Genomic DNA, 18,919 nt, shown 5'->3' on the forward strand with positions numbered 1-18,919 from the left:
GTGTGCAAACCAACTTATGGCTGAACTTGCTACTTTTTATTATCAATTAATAGTCATAATGGGGCCGGGTACAGTGGCTCACACCTGTAATCCCAGCACTTTGGGAGGCTGAGGCGGGCAGACCACTTGAGGTCAGGAGTTCGAGACCAGCCTGACCAACATGGCAAAACCCTGTCTCTACTAAAAATACAAAAAATTAGCCAGGTGTGGTGACGGGCACCTGTAATCCCAGCTACTGGGGAGGCTGAGGCAGGAGAATCACTTTAATCCGGGAGGCGGAGGTTGCAGTGAGCTGAGATTGTGCCACTGTACTCCAGCCTGGGGGACAGAGTGAGACTCCCTCTCAAAATAATAATAATAATAATAATAATGGGAAAAATCAAGCACCAAAGTTCTTAAATCTTTCCATTTAGTTTGGTGTCCTAGCATAACTTTGTGTTAATGATAAAAAAAAATATAAATCACACATTTACACAATATGCTGTCTTTCAAATCACATACTCTGAGCTCTTTAGCACTCACCAAATGTCAATGCCTACAGTAATCAAAGATTATTTTATAGCTTCCACCTGCCAAACTAGTATACAAAAATATGTTTCAAACCCCTTCAACTTAATGAAAATAAAATGGTGAATGCACTACTATGGACTCAGCCTCACATCATAAGTTTTAGGAGTAATGTGATAGAGACAAAGTTGAACAGGCAAGTTGATCTCAAAGACAAGAAGCATACTATTTCTCAAAAGATCCTCATTTAAAACTTTGTATTAAAGAACTCTTTCCTAAGAAAACCAAAACATGCAGATAAAAAATTACAAATTAAAAAGTACCGTAAATTTCAATCTATAGTGTTTTAAAACACACGTCAGTGAAAATAAGAAAGTTATACTTAAAACATATGGCTTAAACTTACATCTGCAGAATTAAAGACATCAGGCAATAGAAAGTTGAGTAAGGCCCACAGTTCATGCAGGTTATTCTGCAAAGGTGTTCCAGTTAGGAGCAAGCGGTTAGTCGACTTGAACTCACGAACAATCTCTGAAAGCTAGAAAATAATACTCATATGAGGATTATTTTACTTATTAGAATGCTCAACGTTCAGTTATACTGTAATTTATCCAACCAATATATTTTTGACTACAATATAACTTGAAAATGTTCTATGGAAAAATACTCTAGTTCAGGTGACAATGCTGCAATGAGGCAAAACTGAACATTTCTATACTTAAAAGAATGCAAGCCAGGCGCAGTGGCTCATGCCTGTAATCCCAGCACTTTGGGAGGCCGAGGCAGGTGGATCACTTCAGGTCCGGGGTTTGAGACCAGACTCGCCAACACGGTGAAACCCCATCTCTACTAAAAATACAAAAAAAAATTAGCTGGGCGTGGTGGTGCATGCCTTTAATTCCAGCTACTCAGGAGGCTGAGGCAGGAGAATCGTTTCAATCCAGGAGGCGGAAGTTGCAGTGAGCTGAGATCATGCCACTGCACTCTACCCTGGGCAACGGAGTGAAACTCCGTCTCAAAAAAAAAAAAAAAGAAGAAGAATGCAGATCATATTTATACCTGAGACCCTCCCCGCAACTTCAAAATGTTCGTTTCTCCATTTTGGGCTCACAGAAAAATGTCAGAACTTCTCCATGGAATCCAGGTTAGCCATTTTACACAATAAAATCTCCATCTCCCCACCAACCACATTCATCTACATGCCTAGACACGTTCTAACTTGGCCTGGTCACAATTTTTAAGCCCCAGAATTGAGCCGATTTTCCCAGTAACTTATATTAACTTTCTAAACATAAGACCACAAAAATTAAGACACAAAAAGCACAAAAGAATGGTAATCATATGAACAAAAATGCACATTTTTATAATGCTCTTAAATAAAAAATTATTCTCTAACATGCGTCCTCTTATCAGATATTAGTTCCAATTTGAAATTAGTATAATCCACCTGGTGGTTTTGCTCCAGTTCTGTCCCTGTTTCTCCCAAATTAGCCCAGTGATCCAAAGAGAGGTTCATCATAATTGAAGCTTTTCCTACTGTTGATGGAGTTGAATGGCAAGAAATATTGATATTTTTCAGTGTTAACACCACACTCTAATTTACACAAGTCAGATAATTCCAGGAAATTATTTTCTCTCATTCATATAAATACATATAAGGTAGCCACTCAATAAAAAATAAATCAATACAAATGATATTTGTACACTATTCTCAACAATATTAAAATACTACAGCATAACAGAGTTAGGCACAGGAGGTATACCAAAGGAACACTTAATTTTCTTTACATTAAAAACTGTGCTTAATTTTAATGTGTCTTGTATTCAATAATTTAGATTTGCATTCACATTCCATGAATAAAATCACAATGTTCCATCTTTTTTTTTGAGACGGAGTCTCACTCTGTTGCCAGGCTGAAGTGCAGGGGTGCGATCTCGGCTCACTGCAACCTCCGCCTCCTGGGTTCAAGCTATTCTCCTGCCTCAGCCTCCCAAGTAGCTGGGACTACAGGCATGCACCACCACACCCTGCTAATTTTTGTATTTTTAGTAGAGACGGGGTTTCACCATGTTGGCCAGAATGGTCTCAATCTCTTGACCTTGTGATCCACCCTCCTCGGCCTCCTAAAGTGCTGGGATTACAGGCACGAGCCACCACACCCGGCTGTTCCATCATTTTTTATTCTGAATACAGAAAAGTGAACAAACCAACCTGGTAATTAAATGTAAACTTTAATAAAGATATTGATAACTTACCTTAGATTTTTCATTCTTTATTCTGTGAGCTTCATCAATGACTAGGTATCGCCAGTGAAACTTTTTGAATACAGATTTTTCTTTAATTACCATCTCATAAGAAGTAACGCAAACATCCCACTCTCCTGGCATCATTTCATCACGAATAAAAGCAGCCTAATGCAAAATAAATACTTCACATTAGAATATATTTATATTAGAATATGTTACAAGATGACCACAGAATTAAAATATCAAGAAAATATTAAGAGTTCTAAGAGACCCTGAGGATCATTTAGTTTCATCCATTTTAGAGATGGGAAAACTGAGGCCCAAAGATAGTTGTGTGGTCAATTATCTGGATGACCTGCTAATATATTCATTAACAGAAGAGAAACAAAGGCTTCCCTTACAGAAATACGGCATATTCAATGACCTAGAAAAGTTCGTATGACCAGAAATCACAAAGTTACTGGGCTTGTCTTCATATCATGGGGCATCCAAAAGAACATAGACAAAGTAACTCTTTCTGAACAACATATTCTTGCCAAGATCCAAGAGTTACCAACATAATACAGTTTCAACAAATAGAAAGAACTCAATGTGCATGAATGATTCCAACCTTTCGAGAACTCTTGTATGTCCCTTCTTCATTTTCTAGCTGGGCTGACTCATACACTTTGCTAAAAGGTCATGGAAGCCCACTAATGTTTTTGTGAAGTTCCAGATGTTGCCATGAGGTTACAAATGTGATTTCATAAAGGGGACTTGCTCTGTCTAGTACAGGAGGCTATGGAAAACAGTGAGACTATTTAAAACTATTTTTAAGTCTTCACAGGCAGTGGCCAACATGGTAGGTAAGTTGACTGAGAGCATTTTTAACTTGTATGAGCTGAATTCCAGATGTTATCGGTCAAAATAAAACCACAAAAGTTAATGGGAAGCAACAAAATCTATATAAAGAAGAGGCTGATTAGTATTATAAATCTAGCTGGGCACAGTGGCTCACACTTGTAATGTCAGCAACTTTGGGAGGCCAAGGTGGATGGATCACGAGTTCAGGAGTTCAAGAACAGCCTGGCCAATATGGTGAAACCTCATCTCTACTAAAAAATACAAAAATTAGCTGGGCATGGTGGCTCACACCTGTAATCCCAGCTACTTGGGAAGCTGAGGCAGGAGAATCGCTTGAGCCCAGGAGGCGGGGAGGTTGCAGTGAGCTAAGATGTCACCACTGCACTCAAGCCTTTGCGACAGAGCGAGACTCCGCCTCAAAAAAAAAAAAAATTTTATAAATCTGAAGTTACAGTGCATAAGCAAAATTAACTGTTCCCTGCAAAGTCTTTATTTCATAATTCACAACTATACACTAAACACACTGCAGACTCATTCAACAGATATTTACTGAGTGTCTACTATGTATAAGAGAATCACCTGGACTGAAGAGGAGGACAGAAAAAAAAAGGCCTTTTCAGAGATCTCAGTTGCACCCTGGGAAGTGATCACATTTATAAATTTAATTAAGACATTAGGGAATAGGAGACAAAATAAAGAGAAGTAGAGTGCCAGATCCCATTCAATCGTGCTAACACCTTATCCTTATTTGATTTTGTGAAGCTCTCAGTTTGATGGTTTCGCCTACAAGTTTCATGGAACAAATGCATATTTTTAATTTAAATTAGCTCTGCTTTGAATTTTTTGTAAGTATTGGATAAATTTAGAGTTAAACATCTCGATAAAACATTAAAGGTGTCACATAATCCAAAAGCTCTCATTTTAGAGGTGAAAAAATTAAGGCCCTTGAAGACTCACTCAACCCCACACAATCAGTAGCAAAGCCACAACTGAAATCAAACCCATTTCTATGTCTACTATCTTTGATACCTCTGGTGTGGAAAAGGAAGGGGCCACAAAGCACATTGGTATCAATCAGACAGGATCAAGAGTATCTCTAATAATCTCCCAACTCAATTAAATGCCTATTATAACCTACATCAAATTTTTATGACTAAAATATTACCTTCATAAAATGTTTACAGAAGACCAGGAAAATACAAAGACCCAACATATCTATCCTATGTTCTACCAAGATTCAAATCTGTCTATATGTAATGATCTGGACTTCCTCTATACATATCCACATCAATCTCTAAGTGCTGAACATGGTACATTTATTATTTATGTAATTGGCAATTATTGGTTTTCAAACTCTTTTGACCATAGCCCACAGTAAAATTACCTTTTGAATTGCAATCCAGTATATACATATATGTCTGAATGTGTGTACACCCAAAGAGGCAATTTAAAAGTTTCTCAAAGCAATATTTATCCTTATTATAGTATGAAACACTCTGCAATTTGCTAGTCCATTCTCTCTCAATGTTGCAGAAAATTGTTGTCACCAAGTACTAAGCTAAAGTCACAACCCACTAATGGGTAGCAACTCACAATTTGAAAAACACTAACTTTGAAGACTGGTGTTCAAGATTAAGAAATTTTGCAAAGCCAGGCACAGTGGTGCACACTTGTAGTCCCAGCAACTCAGGAACCCGAGGTGAGAGGATCGCTTGAGCCCAGGAGTTCAAGGCTGCAGTGAGCTAGGATCACATCACTGCATTCCAGCCTGGGCGACAGAGCGAGACCCCGCCTCTGGAAAAAGAAACAAAGAAATTTTTCAAGCCACCAGAATCCCAGCCTCCCCAGGAAGTAGAGATAGGGCAGTCATAAATTAAATATACTGAGATGTTATAAAAACACAAACCTAGATATTTAACTTTTGCTTTTAATCTTTAAGAAATAATTCTAGCAAAAGCTCAATACTTTAGAAATGCAAAGTTTATATGGAGTGGTATTACATTAGATAACAATGGTGACCAGAAAGAGTTCTAAGTGACTAATTTGCTTTAGGGAAATATTAGGCATAGGGAAGAATCTGGCCTGTAATTGTAAACTTATGAGCTCAGTATTTCAATATTTAAATTATTTATAAGTTAAATTTAAATAAATTTAAGTAATTTTTCTTCAAGCAAAATGATAAGGATAAAATTATGTAATTCATTGCACTACCATTCTTTTGAGGATATCTTTAGATAACCTATCTAAATATGGAAAACTGAATACATCTCTAAACTGTGTTCTCTGGAGGCAAATAAAGACAAAGTTTAATAATACGCTTTCTAAGCTGATTATCTGTTTTAGTATTTTTACATAATATATTATTTTTAGATTAATTCTACAGTCCTAAAATGATTGTAGCCACTAGACTGACAAATGGCTGATTTAAACACCCCCCCAAAATGCCCAGTTTCTAATATTACCTGAGTATACAGACATGTATTTTTCTATTCGAAGACCAAAACTGAAAGCTGCGTCTATGCATAAACACAAAACACGAGGCTCTCTGTACATACAGAAGAGGTTCCAGTTGTGTACATGCATACGCGTGTGTGTACACCAAGTCAAAAATCAAAAACTTGAATATAAAATTTTAAGTAATGCAAATTTATATATTGTTAGCTTCAAAATAGCACAAATGAGAGTCACTGGTAAGATATACTGTCAATAAAATAAGATGTTTTTAATGAAAAGTCACTCAAAGTACAATTCAAAAATGCTTAGGTTAATGAACTAGTTAAAGCAAATGTAGATGAAGCATAATAATGGATTGTCTATTATTAATAGGTGATATATCTACCTCATGGGAGTGTTGTGAGAATTAAATTAATAGATGCAAAGCACTTAAAACAGAGCCTAGCTTAGAGTACATACACCTTAAGTCTTATTTAGTGGTAGTCAACTCAGATGTTTTTAACAGCAATAATATGTAACTAAACTCCAGAAATGATGTTATTCTTGACTGCCTTTTTACACTTGTTTCTCACTTACTCTGGCATCCTTGTCTCCGACAAAACAAATGACACGGAGAGATGGGACCCATCGTTTAAATTCATTCATCCAGTTGTGTAAAGTAGACTTTGGAACTAAAACCATGTGAGGTCCAGGAATATTTCGGTAGTGTTTCAGGTAACCAAGCAAAGCAATTGTTTGTAAAGTTTTCCCAAGGCCCTGCATTTATCATCACAAGGAAAAAAAATCCATGAACATTTTTTCTGTAAGGAAACATTTTGTTAGGAACAACATAACAAAAGATCTTTGTCCACTATCTCGCAAAGGCAATTATGTTTCTACCAATGAAAAGTAAAAATACCAAATACCTTTTTTTAAAGAAGATAATCAAATCATTCCAATTCAGTATTGTACTTACCGTGAGCACAAACAGAAACCAATAACTTGCAGTCAGAATGTTGCTCAACAAAGCAACTTTCTATTTAGAACATTTTCCTCCTAAAGGAGCAAGCAATCTACTATATAATTTTTCTTCTTGTTCTGAAGTTAGGAATTTTCTGTGTGTTTGTTTTATAAAGACATGCTTCCTTTGCCAGCCTGCTTAGATACTGGTCTTTCTTTCCTATTGTTCCTAACATTATTACAGCCCAGACATTAAATATTCAGACTATGTGTCTCAAGGGGCTTGTGGCTCTGTACTTGCATCTCACACTCTTAAAAACCTTAGGAACCACAAAACAGAACTTTGCAGCCAGAAAGAACCTGAGAGAGATCACCAACTCCAGAGGAGTTTTTAAAAAATAATATATTCAATATCTATGAACCCATACCTAACCCATAAGAAAGGGAACTAAGTCCTTTTCTGGCCTCTTAAAACTGCTTTTGGTTTTATCTCTGAGCAAGATATATACTTCTTTTTATAAATATCTGCTTAAAGCTATTTTTTTGATTATATCCTATCTGATATGTCACTTAATGAGACAACTTTTATGAGTACTATACATCAAAACCTTAAAATGTTTATAATCCTTAACCAAGTAATTCTACTTCTAGGAATCCTACGGAAATAATCTGAGAGGTACAGAAAAACTACAAGATTCTTATAGTGGCATTATTTACACTATACATCAGGCAATCCAAATGAACAGCAATAAGAGAGAAGTTGAATAAAATTATGGTACCTCCCAAGGATTATTATGCAATAATTAATTATGTTCAGAAAATGTCTTAATTACATGGAAAATATGTATGAATGTAAATAAATCAGAATGCCAAATTATATATACAATACCATTTCAACTATACAAAATAAGTACATCCAGAAGAAAAAGACTAAAATGAAATATGCCAAAATGTTAGCTGTGGTTACTTCTAAGTAGCAGAATTATAACTTAATTTTAATTATTCATTTCTTTCCAAATTTTCTATACTCCTTAAAAGTGTCTATTTTTTAGTAATTAAAACATATCTGGTATCGGCTGGATGCGGTGGCTCACACCTGTAATCCCAGCACTTTGGGAGACCGAGGCGGATGGATTCACCTGAAGTCAGGAGTTTGAGAACAGCCTGACCAACACAGTGAAACCCCATCTCTACTAAAAATACAAAATAAGCCAGGCGTGGTGGTGGGCGCCTGTAATCCCAGCTACCTGGGAGGCTGGGGAAGGAGAACTACTTGAACCCGGGAGGTGGAGGTTGCAGTAAGCCAAGATCACGCCATTGCACTCCAGCCTGGACAACAAGAGCAAAACTCCATCTCAAAAAAAAAGTATGTGTATATAAAAAAAAAAGTATATATCATATATTATATATATTTATATATAATATATATTTATATATCATATATTATATATATAATACATATATCTGATATCAGCACAAATTCATCACTAAAGATCAGATCCTTCATGTTTAGACAGGCTGAAGCCAAGAGCTGCTTGGGGCAAATAATCCTGGTCCTTCCATTGTCCAATTAACCAAGCTCCTCCCCCTCTGAGCTGACAACAGTCTTCAAACTAGAATACCTAAATATAAGGAGCTACAGACCCTTGCTTTAAGGGATCCTCTGCCACACACCTAACAGTTGCTCAACCAGGGATGAGTACTTATGCGACTGACTACCAACTATACTAGACGCCATAGGGCACGTATCATCATGTGGCTCTTCTGGATAATAGCGATTACAAGTATGGTTTCAGAGTCACACAAATATGAGTATCATTGAGTTATATGGATTTAGAACTTTCCCTGCCCTCTCTTAAACCCCATTTTATTAATTTGGCCTTAAAATACAAATATGGGGCCGGGCACAGTGGCTCACGCCTGTAATCCCAGCACTTTGGGAGGCCAAGGCAGGAGGATCACCAGGTCAGGAGATTGAGACCATGGTGAAACCCCATCTCTACTAAAAAAATACAAAAAATTAGCTGGGCACGGTGGCAGGCGCCTGTAGTCCCAGCTGCTCGGGAGGCTGAGGCAGGAGAATGGCATGAACCCAGAAGGCGGAGCTTGCAGTGAGCCAAGATCATGCCACTGCACTCCAGCCTGGGCGACAGAGCAAGACTCTGTCTCCAAAAAAAAAAAAAAAAAAAGCCTTCATATATTCCCCCTTTAGCTGATGAATTAGCATCTTATGTGCCTTACTTTTTCCTGTTCAGTTATTTTATTTACACATTTATAACTCCTTCACTGATTTCCAAAGCCCCACCATGCACTGTCCTGTATCAAGATTCAACATTACTCTTTATTCGTTCCTTATTCCACCTATGCACTTTTTGATTGTTCACAAGTCAAAATATTGATAATCATTCACACATGCATATATTCAGGCAGTCATTTATGTATTGTTTGGTTTGTATACCCCACCTTATTCCCAAAAGGATTTCAGGTAGCCTACAATGAAAACATGGAACATAAATTAATGGCAAAATAGAAATAAAGAGACGACAAGAAAAGTAAGAAAGACAAGTAGATAAAGAATAGGAAAAGACAGAAGGACACACAGGGCAGACCATTAAAGGTTACATAAGGCCAGGGTGGGGGTGGCTCACACCTGTAATCCCAGCACTTTGGGAGGCCGAGGCAGGTGGATCACGAGGTCAGGAGTTCAAGACCAGCCTGGCCAAAACGGTGAAACCCCATCTCTACTAAAAATACAAAAAAATTAGCTAGACGTGGTGGCAGGCGCCTGTAACCCCAGCTATTCAGGAGACCAAGACTGAGAATTGCTTGAACCTGGGAGTTGGAAGTGACAGTGAGCTGAGATCGTGCCACTGCACTCCAGTCTGGGTGACAGAGAGAGACTCCATCTCAAAAAATTAAAAAAAAAAAAGTTACATAAAGGCATCATTTGGGCATCCATCTTGACTCTGTGCTTCCTGGAAGCCAAAATGCAAACAAAAACAAAAGTACAGAGAAGGTTTTTGGACCATTTGAGGAAAGCTCAGTAAGAGTTTTATGGCCTGTGAAAGTCTGTGTTCTAGTGGTGACTTAACGAAACAATTCTAGCCAGGCGCTGTGGCTCACACCTGTAATCCCAACACTTTGGGAGGTCGAGGTGGGAGGACTGCTTGAGCCCAGGAGTTCAAAATCAGTCTGGGTGACATGGCGAGACCTGTCTCTACTAAAAATAAAAATAAAAATTAGCCCAGTGTGGTGGGCACATGCCTGGAGTCGCAGCTACTCAGGAGGCTGAGGCAGGAGGATCGCTTGAACCCAGGAAGTCAAGGGTGCAGTGAGCCGAGATTGCACCACTGCACTCAAGCCTGGACAACACAGAGAGACCCTCTCTCAAAAAAATAATAATAATTCTAAGACTACAAAATACCTTTTACATGATAACAACTTTTAAAAAGCCTCCAGGCATGGGGGGGGGGGTGGGGCAGGTAAGCTCAGGTTTTTCAAATTTACGTAAAAATCACTGATAACTGAGAATGTGTTTTTGCCTACCAATTCCTTACCATTTCATCAGCCAAAATGCCATTGACTCCATTTTCATATAAAGAGATCAACCAATTCAGTCCTCGAATCTGATAATCTCTCAGTGGCCCCCCTTTCACATCTGGGGAAAAAAATGCAAGGATGTTTCATACTTTCATTAATATACTCAAGTAAAATTTTTCTAAAACTAAATTGAAAAAGAACTCACCAATGTGATGAAGTACTTACATGAAGGTGACACCTCAAATCTAATACACACATTAGATGTTTTCCGACTCTCGGACAGTAGCTCTTCATCTTCTTCTTGCTCTGTGCGCCTATGGCGGTAGCTGAAATTAAAAAAGGAAATCCCTTCATATTCGGCCTAAATGATAAGGTATCAATTAAATCAGTGTACATGGCTATTATCTTTTATAGAAAAAGAATGAGTTGTCCAAGGTCTCGCTTAGAAATCAGTAGAACCAGCCTACATTTTTACTGATCAGCCTCTAGTGAGAAAAAAATATAGTGAGAAAAAAAAAATTACGCAAAACATAATTATAATGGCAATATTTTTTGTCACATGAAGGTATACTGAACAATGAAGAGGGAAGGGGTGCACGAAGGGATCAAGGGAGGACAGGAGGAAGAAAAGGTAGGAGAAAGGAAAGAAAGTAGAGAGAGAGGTGCCAACATACTCTCCAGCAGAAATTAAGCTCTGCTTTTCATCTTTCTTTATTCGGGGACGTCCCAATTTCATGTTCAGTGGAGATGTTGGAGATTTCTGTGCTGAAGGCTGAATGAAATGTGCAAAAAGTTCTGTCTGCTTCAGTAAAAATTCAAATCTCTTTGCTCGGTCGGCTTTCTAATTTGCAAAACAAAAGAAAAGTAAGGACTTTCCTTTTCATTCCTTCAAAGTTATTTAACAAATACTTGTATCGCATTTACTTTGAACAACATTCTTAGCACTTGAAACATATTAATCCATTCAGTTCTCTTAAGAAGCCTACGACGTAATTACAAGTATCATCTCCATTGTAACTACATGATACTGAAGCACAGAGAGGGTAAGTAATTTGCCCAACCTTGCACAGCTAATAAGCAGCAGAATTTGCAAACGTATTTTCAAGTAGTTTGAAGGGAAGAAAAATGATCTGACAGACAGTAAATTCCCCAATAAGAAATACCCTTCTTAAAGAGTCATAATCATAAAGCAAATCCTCTTTCCAAAACATCATTTTATTAAATAAAATAGTAACAAAATTAAGCACCAAATATATAACATATCCCAAATATTGAAATACAAATTAACTATGATATATATACCATAAACTGAACTCTTAAGAATTTCCAAGTTGTATCCAGAAATAACTTAAATCTTAAAATACAGTATCATCTTGTCTCAAAATATTTTCAATGTCATGGTATAATAATGTAATAAACATTCCTCTCCACTCACAGGGATCTAGAAAACTGTATTTTGTGCTAGTAGCATATAAACTTTCTCCCCAAAGTAAGCAGAATTTGGGAAAAATATATAAACACACGCACATATATGTGAAATAGTTTATTAACTATTAAAAGTTGATATGTATTCTAATTTCTCAATAAATTGCAAAAGGTCAGGGAACGTGTACCATATACAGGCAATAAAACTTTGTTTCACTAAAAAAATCTTAAAAGATCAAAAGATATACACATCATCCTAGATAAAGGAAAAAACAAAGACTATTTATTTATTCAAAGTCACTTTCCAACCACAGAGTAGAGAATACTTGATTGCTAATGAAGGATGCATAATTAATAACCCAGAAAACTTACAGAAGAGTTTATTAACATAAACATAAGAGTTAGATAAATTCAGACTACAAGCTGGAAGGAGGCCAAAAACTTTCCATTTTCTATTATCCTCACTGGAATGTTATTTTTAGAGTTGTTAAAACATTGCCTACCTACATTAGATGTGGCCTTAAACATTAAGTCTTATAAAAAGCTATCAACAACAAAAAAATATTTCATCTCTACTTATTTTTATAATATTACTGCAAAAACAACCCCTCAGAGGAAAAAAAATCCATTTCAACCACCTGTTAAATTCTTGAAAGATCCAAGGTTATAAGAGTTTAGTTAAAGTTAAAATATGTATTTTAGCAACTAAAAATTAAATAATTAAATGTATTATAGCAAGCAATATGTAAGTATAACTAAGATTATGCTGCTTAAATATGTGATATCTTCATGCATTGGACAAATATTCTTCCCTTTAAAGTGTACTGACATATTACATGTTTCATTAATGTGTAGCATTTATTCATATGTCCAAAGAAGGAGAAAGAAACAAAAATATGTCAATCTGGCTTTGTGACTGGATTTCTCTCAGGTCACAAAGCCACAGTGGTATTACCACTGATATTTTCACCTCATAAATAAATATTTCTAGCTGAAAGCACTTTATTATGGGACAGAGAGCACTGAACAAAAATGAGATGTGACTTCTAGTCCTAACTATGACATATAGCTTCCCTGATCCTTTATTTCCTCATCTGAAAATGAGGAGGTTAATTTATTCAACAGAAAATATTGTGATAGATTGTATATTAAATTATTTTCCAATTCTAAAATCGATGATTCTCTACGCATTATATATATACATGTATTTTTTCATCTTTAACATCTCAACTATAAAAATTAACTACAGCATTCACTATCCTATCCAAGACTACATTTACCATTTTCTCTTCATATTCTGGGTCCATTTCCTTTTCAGATTTAGACGCTTTAGCAGCAAGTTTGAGTTGAAATGAAGAAACGTTTTTCTAGAATTTCAAAGAAAATAAATGTCACCAAATTGCAAAGCAAGGTTCTTAAACTGGTCAATGCTCTCATTAGAAGAAGGCGGAAAGTAATTACATAACTAAATATATAAATCAATGTGGGACATGTATGGACTAATGATGAGAGCATGTCACAAAACAAGGCTTATGATTAATCTAGTTCTGTACACCTGAGGTCCAATAAAAAAAATCTGAAAAATTGTGAATGCCAGAGAAATATTAATTGGAATAAAATCCAAAAGGCAAGACATTGAGCTTTCTCATCCATTCTTTATAGTGTAAGAAAATGTGTAAACATTAAATAAGAGATTTTAAAATCTAGAAAAGGCTAATATCAACCACAAACCAAAGAATTCAAAGAAAGTAAATATTAATTCTCAGAAACACTCCTTTATGTCATGGAAATACGCCACACTTTCAGAAGAAAAACTGTGGTTTCTGTTCCTAAAACGATATTTTTAAAATTGTTTTCATAGTATTATAAGAATATTTAATTTTTTATGTAATGCAATGTGATCATATATACTTAATATAATAGTACAGTTTTAAACTTTTGGCTTATGTTAATTTTCTCTAACTGGGAAGAAAACTACTTTAAACTATTTATATTGCATAAACATTTTGTAGAAGCAATTTGTCAAGGCTACTTAACTATTAATGTTTGATATTTTTAAATTGTAATTTAGTGAAAACTAACATCAATCAATAACTTAATACAGAGATTATCTGGGGAAGGGGGTTATCTCATGCACCCTATCCTTTGTAAAGACAAGCCTATACTGGCAAATATAAATACATATATAGAATAAGCCTCCTTCCCTATAAGAAATCAAGAAATAAAATAATAAAAACACAAATCTACCCATCAGAACCAAAGATGAAAGTATTTCAGTTTTAACACAGACTTTGCATAAGTGAAAACACAAATTTGTTCATGAAAACCATCATGGCTTTTGTCAACCTATTTATGAAAACTTAGGTCAAAAATCAACAGAATGTGACCTTAAACATAAGTAAAATATGGCCCCCATTATGTCTTCCAATATTTACTAAAATTTCTATTTTGAGGAAATCCAAACTGAGATTATGGAATTTGACCTTGTCCAGACTCTTACTTTGTCTCACTGATCAGATATCACTCAGTTACACTAACCCAAATAATAACCATCTTGATTTACAGCATCTGATATGTACACATCTATGTGGAATGTTTTGAATGTAATCCTGGATGGATGAGAATAGAAAACTGCTGAAGAGCCCCTCAAACTCACACTTTCAGACTGCCATATATAATATAAATCATATTTATTTTCAAAGCAACAAGAAAAATTGGGTATCAAATCCATACCTTTATCATTCATTTCTTGAAAGGTATATGAAGTGTAGTTTTCCAGTATCAAAACAATGAAAATTACTTTGCCTCATACACACAAATATATATAATAATGTGGGAAGTACACTTACAGAAAATTAAAGCTTTAATCCTAGAAAAACATTTTACCCATTACTTTTTTGCTTACCTTGCGGTAGACTACCATCAAAATCTAATTATATGCTAATTAAAATTCCTAATCTTGAGCAGGGCTATTAAAAGCTGTGGGTAATTACTTAATTGGCACTATCTTCCACAACAAATTTTAAAATACCTACCTTGTAAACCTTCTCGTGTGTGTGTGTGTGTGTGTGTGTGTGTGTGTGTGTGTGTGTATTTTCAAAACTACATTTTTTCATACAAGAAAAGATGAAAGGTGACTAAGAGACTTTAATGAATTCCTTTGGATTTTGTTATCTGAGTCTAGGTGCCATGAGAATGCAGCACAAGGTCAACAAAATGGCTTGTTTTAAAGACCATGACCTTTTTCTTGACGTTTTCATTACCAAAGATACCATCTCCAATTTCTACAGTGTTGGGTAATCCAACCGTCACTTAAACCAACTAAATTCAACAACCAGAAAGTAAGCAAAAATACCTTTGAGTAGGTAAATGTCACAGGTCAGTTCACTAATTCTCATCTACTGTATTCATCATGAAAGCGCTCTCATTCAGAAACCTATTTTCTTTTTATTTGGTAGACAATTCCACCAAGTTTGAAAATCTGGCTTCCCATGTCACCGAGAATACAAGCAACAGTAAATGACATGGAAAGATCACTAGATGAAGGCACTCTACAAGAAGGCACGGCAGAAATCCAGGACGAAAGTGTCTTCCACTGCAGTAGCATCACTGATTCTTGGTGTGCACGTGTCATTATTTCCCTCTCCCTGTTTTATCACTGACACTTGTATTTTACAGTTGTTTTCAAATGAGTTTATGGTTTTGTTACACCTATAATCTTTATCATAAACTAACATTATTTCTGGTGAAACTAGATGAGGTGTTTAAAAAGTGATCGCTAACAGCCTGGCAATTAAGGAAGAAGACAGAACATTTTTATTTATTTATTTATTTTGAGACGGAGTCTCACTCTGTTGCTCAGGTTGGAGTGCAGTGGTGTGATCTCGGCTCATTGCAACCTCAGCCTTCCGGGTTCAAGCGATTCTCCTGCCTCAGCCTCCCAAGTAGCTGGGATTACAGGTGCCTGCCACCACACTCGTCTAATTTTTTTTTTGGTATTTTTAGTAGAGACAGGGTTTCACCATATTGGTCAGGCTGGTTTCGAACTCCTGACCTCAAGTGATCTACCCGCCTCGGCCTCCCAAAGTGCTAGGATTACAGGCGCGAGCCACCGCGCCCGGCCAGAAAAATTATTTTTAAAAATCAACACAATACTGGAAGAGTCTGGTAGGTGGTTACTTAATTGAGAGGGAACAACCTGAGGGATTTCAGGTGCCTTTGTGTCACTGTCAAGAGTACACTAACTGATGGCCATGAAGAAGAGGTTAATCTGCACTTTTAGTACACAATTTAAAGTGTCAAGGTAGTATGTAATGTATTTCAATTTTTAAGGAAAAATTAAAAATAAAAATGGATATCCAGGAAGTTCCTGACACACAGCACCTCATTTCCCTATCCAGGGTGGACAAATGAAGTACTGGTAGGGCAATTTCTAATGAGGCAAGAGTTGACAAATATGTAGGCATCAACTCAGTTGTTTATATTATATAGTTTTTTTATTGGTCTCCCGTTTTTTCACAATTCAAAATTTTATACAAAATTTTATACAAAATTCAAAAATTTATACAATCTGGAAATTCGACAACCTTTCCTGCCATACAAAAGGCAGTTTGGCACTCACATTTGCCCAGTCTAGGGAATAAAAGGCACACAGACATTTCCGAATTTCACAACATTTGATTTATATTGATGCTTGGTATTACGCCCACTTTTAATCAACAATATTGTCTTACTAATCCAAGTAGCGCGTAGATCTTACAATGTGTGTGTTTTCTACGGTTTTCATTTAGCACTACAATTGTCCTTCTGTTTAGTCAACCTTGTAATAGTAAAATATGTCACATAAGCAACTGCTAAATTTAAAATTACTCTTCTCATTTAAGGCGAAAGGTGTTCATTTTCCTCAAAAGCTTTTCATTTGGTCGTAAAGTATCATATAATGATTCAGACAAAGCCACTTGAGATCTCTAAAGCATAATTACCCACCTTTTTAAAATTGCGATATGACTACTCATAAATAGGAAAAAATCCACCCATAAACGATTAATTATGCAATTTTATCATACATCAAAAATGCTTATGCACCATCCTATTTTTATGTCAATTTTTCAATGTTTTATAGTTTTATTTGCATGTCTCGGGCCACATGAAATGTGCCTTATGGAGATAATACATATTTTCTGGATTGGCTTGAATATGTGTCAGAGCGGTTCCCTTACATTAGAAGCAGCTCATCTTGGCGACACTGAGTTTTTTAAAAATTAAAGGAGAAAAAAAAAAAAAAAAACCTGTGTGTGTCCAGGAGCCAGCAGCGCCCACTAGGAGAGAGAGGCGGAAGCCTGGAAAGCTTGGGGCCGGATTGAGGGACCACTGGGGTGGCCCTGGAGTGAAACCCTATACCATCGGGGGCGGGGCAGAAGAGGGTGAGGGTGCAGATGTTGGAAATTTTCCTAAGCCAGCGTCCACGGTTCCTCAGTTTGGGGGGGCGGGGGGGTACGACGCAGAGAGCTCCTTTCCTCAGGGTGACACCCCCACCTCGGCAGGCGGGGTTCAAACGAACAAGGGATGGCTTTTTCCTGCCATCCAAAAGACCGACATTGCCAATGAAAGAAAGAAATGTCTTCCCTGTCACCCTCCACCCAGCAACCACCAGCACCTTGAAATTCAAATTACAAAAAAAGCCCCAGCAAAACCCCTTTAGTGCGAGTGTGGGATTGAAGGGCCCAGATTTCCCAGGCAGAGGCCGACGGGAAGGGGGGGGAGAGGGAGCGAGCGAGAGGAGAGGGAGAGGCGGAGGCTTTTTCCTGCACAGCCCCATCCCCCACCGCGTTACCCGAGTTCCGGGAAGGTGGAGGGGGTCGGGGGCTGTCGAGGGGCTCCCGAGCCCCCAGGCCCCGGGAGAGCGGGCACCCCTCCACCCCGCGCCGCTCCCGCCCGCGCCCAGCCCCGCCCCCGTCCTCCAGGCGGCGAGAAGGAAAGGGGGAGGGGAGCGAACGCCAGGCGGTTCCGCCGCCGACCCCCGCACCCGCCGCCCCTAGCCCCGCAAAGCTCCGCGGGTACCTGTCGGCGCCGAAAGGTCAGGGTTTGGGCCCCTCAGAGGGGCCAGGCACAGGATTTGTCCACTACACACACACCCCCTTCCTATTTACCTCCTTCTTCTTCTCGCCCTTCTCCGTGGCCGCGGTGGCTTCGGTGGCCGCGGCGGCCGCTCCCTCCTCCTGAGAGGTGGACGGCCCCGGCTGCTCGTCCTCTATGACCACGATAGTGGCGGTCGCATCCGCGGCTGCCACGGTGGCTGCCACTGCGGCGGTGTCCTGCTCCATGCCGTGGGAGCGGGAACGAGGAGGGGAACGAGGCAAGGGACGAGGGCTCCTGGGCGGCGGCAGTGGCTGCACTGGAAAGAGCTAGATGGAGCAGGGGTGGGGAATCACTCCGCTTCCAACCCCTTCGCTCAGGCCCCCCTTCTTTAAATAACCCTCAACCCTGCCCCACTTCCGTCCACCCACCCTACGTCATGGCCTCCCCCCGTCACTCTCCCCCCTTCCTCCACCCCCCCTCAACGATCGCGAGACTCCCCTTCCCCACCCAGAGCCCGGGCCGGCCCCGCACGACCAACTGTTGCCTGAGTGTGGGGCGCGGACAGGGGTGGAGGCGGGAACCCACAACTCGCGGCCCCCTGAAAATCTCCTTTCCCACACGCCCCCAACAGTGAGCCTGAGCTCCCCTCGCAGATGCGTGTGGAATGAATCCTCTTTCCCTTAAATCTGCTCTTTGTACCTCGGGGCGCTCTCCCCTTCTTGCACAAAGAACTTTTCCTCTGCTTCTAACTGTACTGTAGAAGGTCTTTTTCACCATTTGCAAAGCGCGGAACCCCTCTGGGACTGCCCTTTCCCAGATCCCTAAAGAGGAAGGATTAGCGGTGCTGTTTCCACCTTCCTAAATTCTGCACAAAGAGAAGCACTCC

General features: G+C 38.4%; 1 protein-coding gene and 1 non-coding gene across 8 annotated transcripts in view; one reads left to right on the plus strand and one right to left on the minus strand.

The window, feature by feature from the left end:
* SMARCA1 (SWI/SNF related, matrix associated, actin dependent regulator of chromatin, subfamily a, member 1) overlaps nucleotides 1–18,492 on the minus strand; it is a 76,104-nt gene extending 57,612 nt beyond the window's left edge. For 3 of the 7 annotated variants that reach the window (XM_054471597.2, XM_054471599.2, XM_054471598.2), the window contains exons 1-8: nucleotides 18,105–18,466; nucleotides 13,236–13,322; nucleotides 11,205–11,371; nucleotides 10,756–10,856; nucleotides 10,548–10,648; nucleotides 6,628–6,807; nucleotides 2,764–2,919; nucleotides 914–1,045 (exon numbers count right to left, since the gene is read on the minus strand). In XM_054471597.2, coding sequence (XP_054327572.1) covers nucleotides 914–1,045; nucleotides 2,764–2,919; nucleotides 6,628–6,807; nucleotides 10,548–10,648; nucleotides 10,756–10,856; nucleotides 11,205–11,371; nucleotides 13,236–13,322; nucleotides 18,105–18,278 — 1,098 coding nt within the window. In that variant the 5' untranslated portion in view covers nucleotides 18,279–18,466. Of the gene's footprint in view, nucleotides 1–913; nucleotides 1,046–2,763; nucleotides 2,920–6,627; nucleotides 6,808–10,547; nucleotides 10,649–10,755; nucleotides 10,857–11,204; nucleotides 11,372–13,235; nucleotides 13,323–18,104 lie in introns of all 7 variants that reach the window. The other 4 variants (XM_063660389.1, XM_063660390.1, XM_063660388.1 and 1 more) reach the window with 2 other exon arrangements.
* Nucleotides 13,451–13,522, plus strand: LOC129025572 (small nucleolar RNA SNORD112). The gene has a single exon (XR_008497317.1). It is a non-coding gene; the product is annotated as a small nucleolar RNA SNORD112 (small nucleolar RNA).
* Nucleotides 18,493–18,919: the final 427 nt, after the last annotated feature.

The sequence above is a fragment of the Pongo pygmaeus genome, chromosome X (genome assembly GCF_028885625.2).
Source record: "Pongo pygmaeus isolate AG05252 chromosome X, NHGRI_mPonPyg2-v2.0_pri, whole genome shotgun sequence".
Taxonomy (NCBI): domain Eukaryota; kingdom Metazoa; phylum Chordata; class Mammalia; order Primates; family Hominidae; genus Pongo; species Pongo pygmaeus.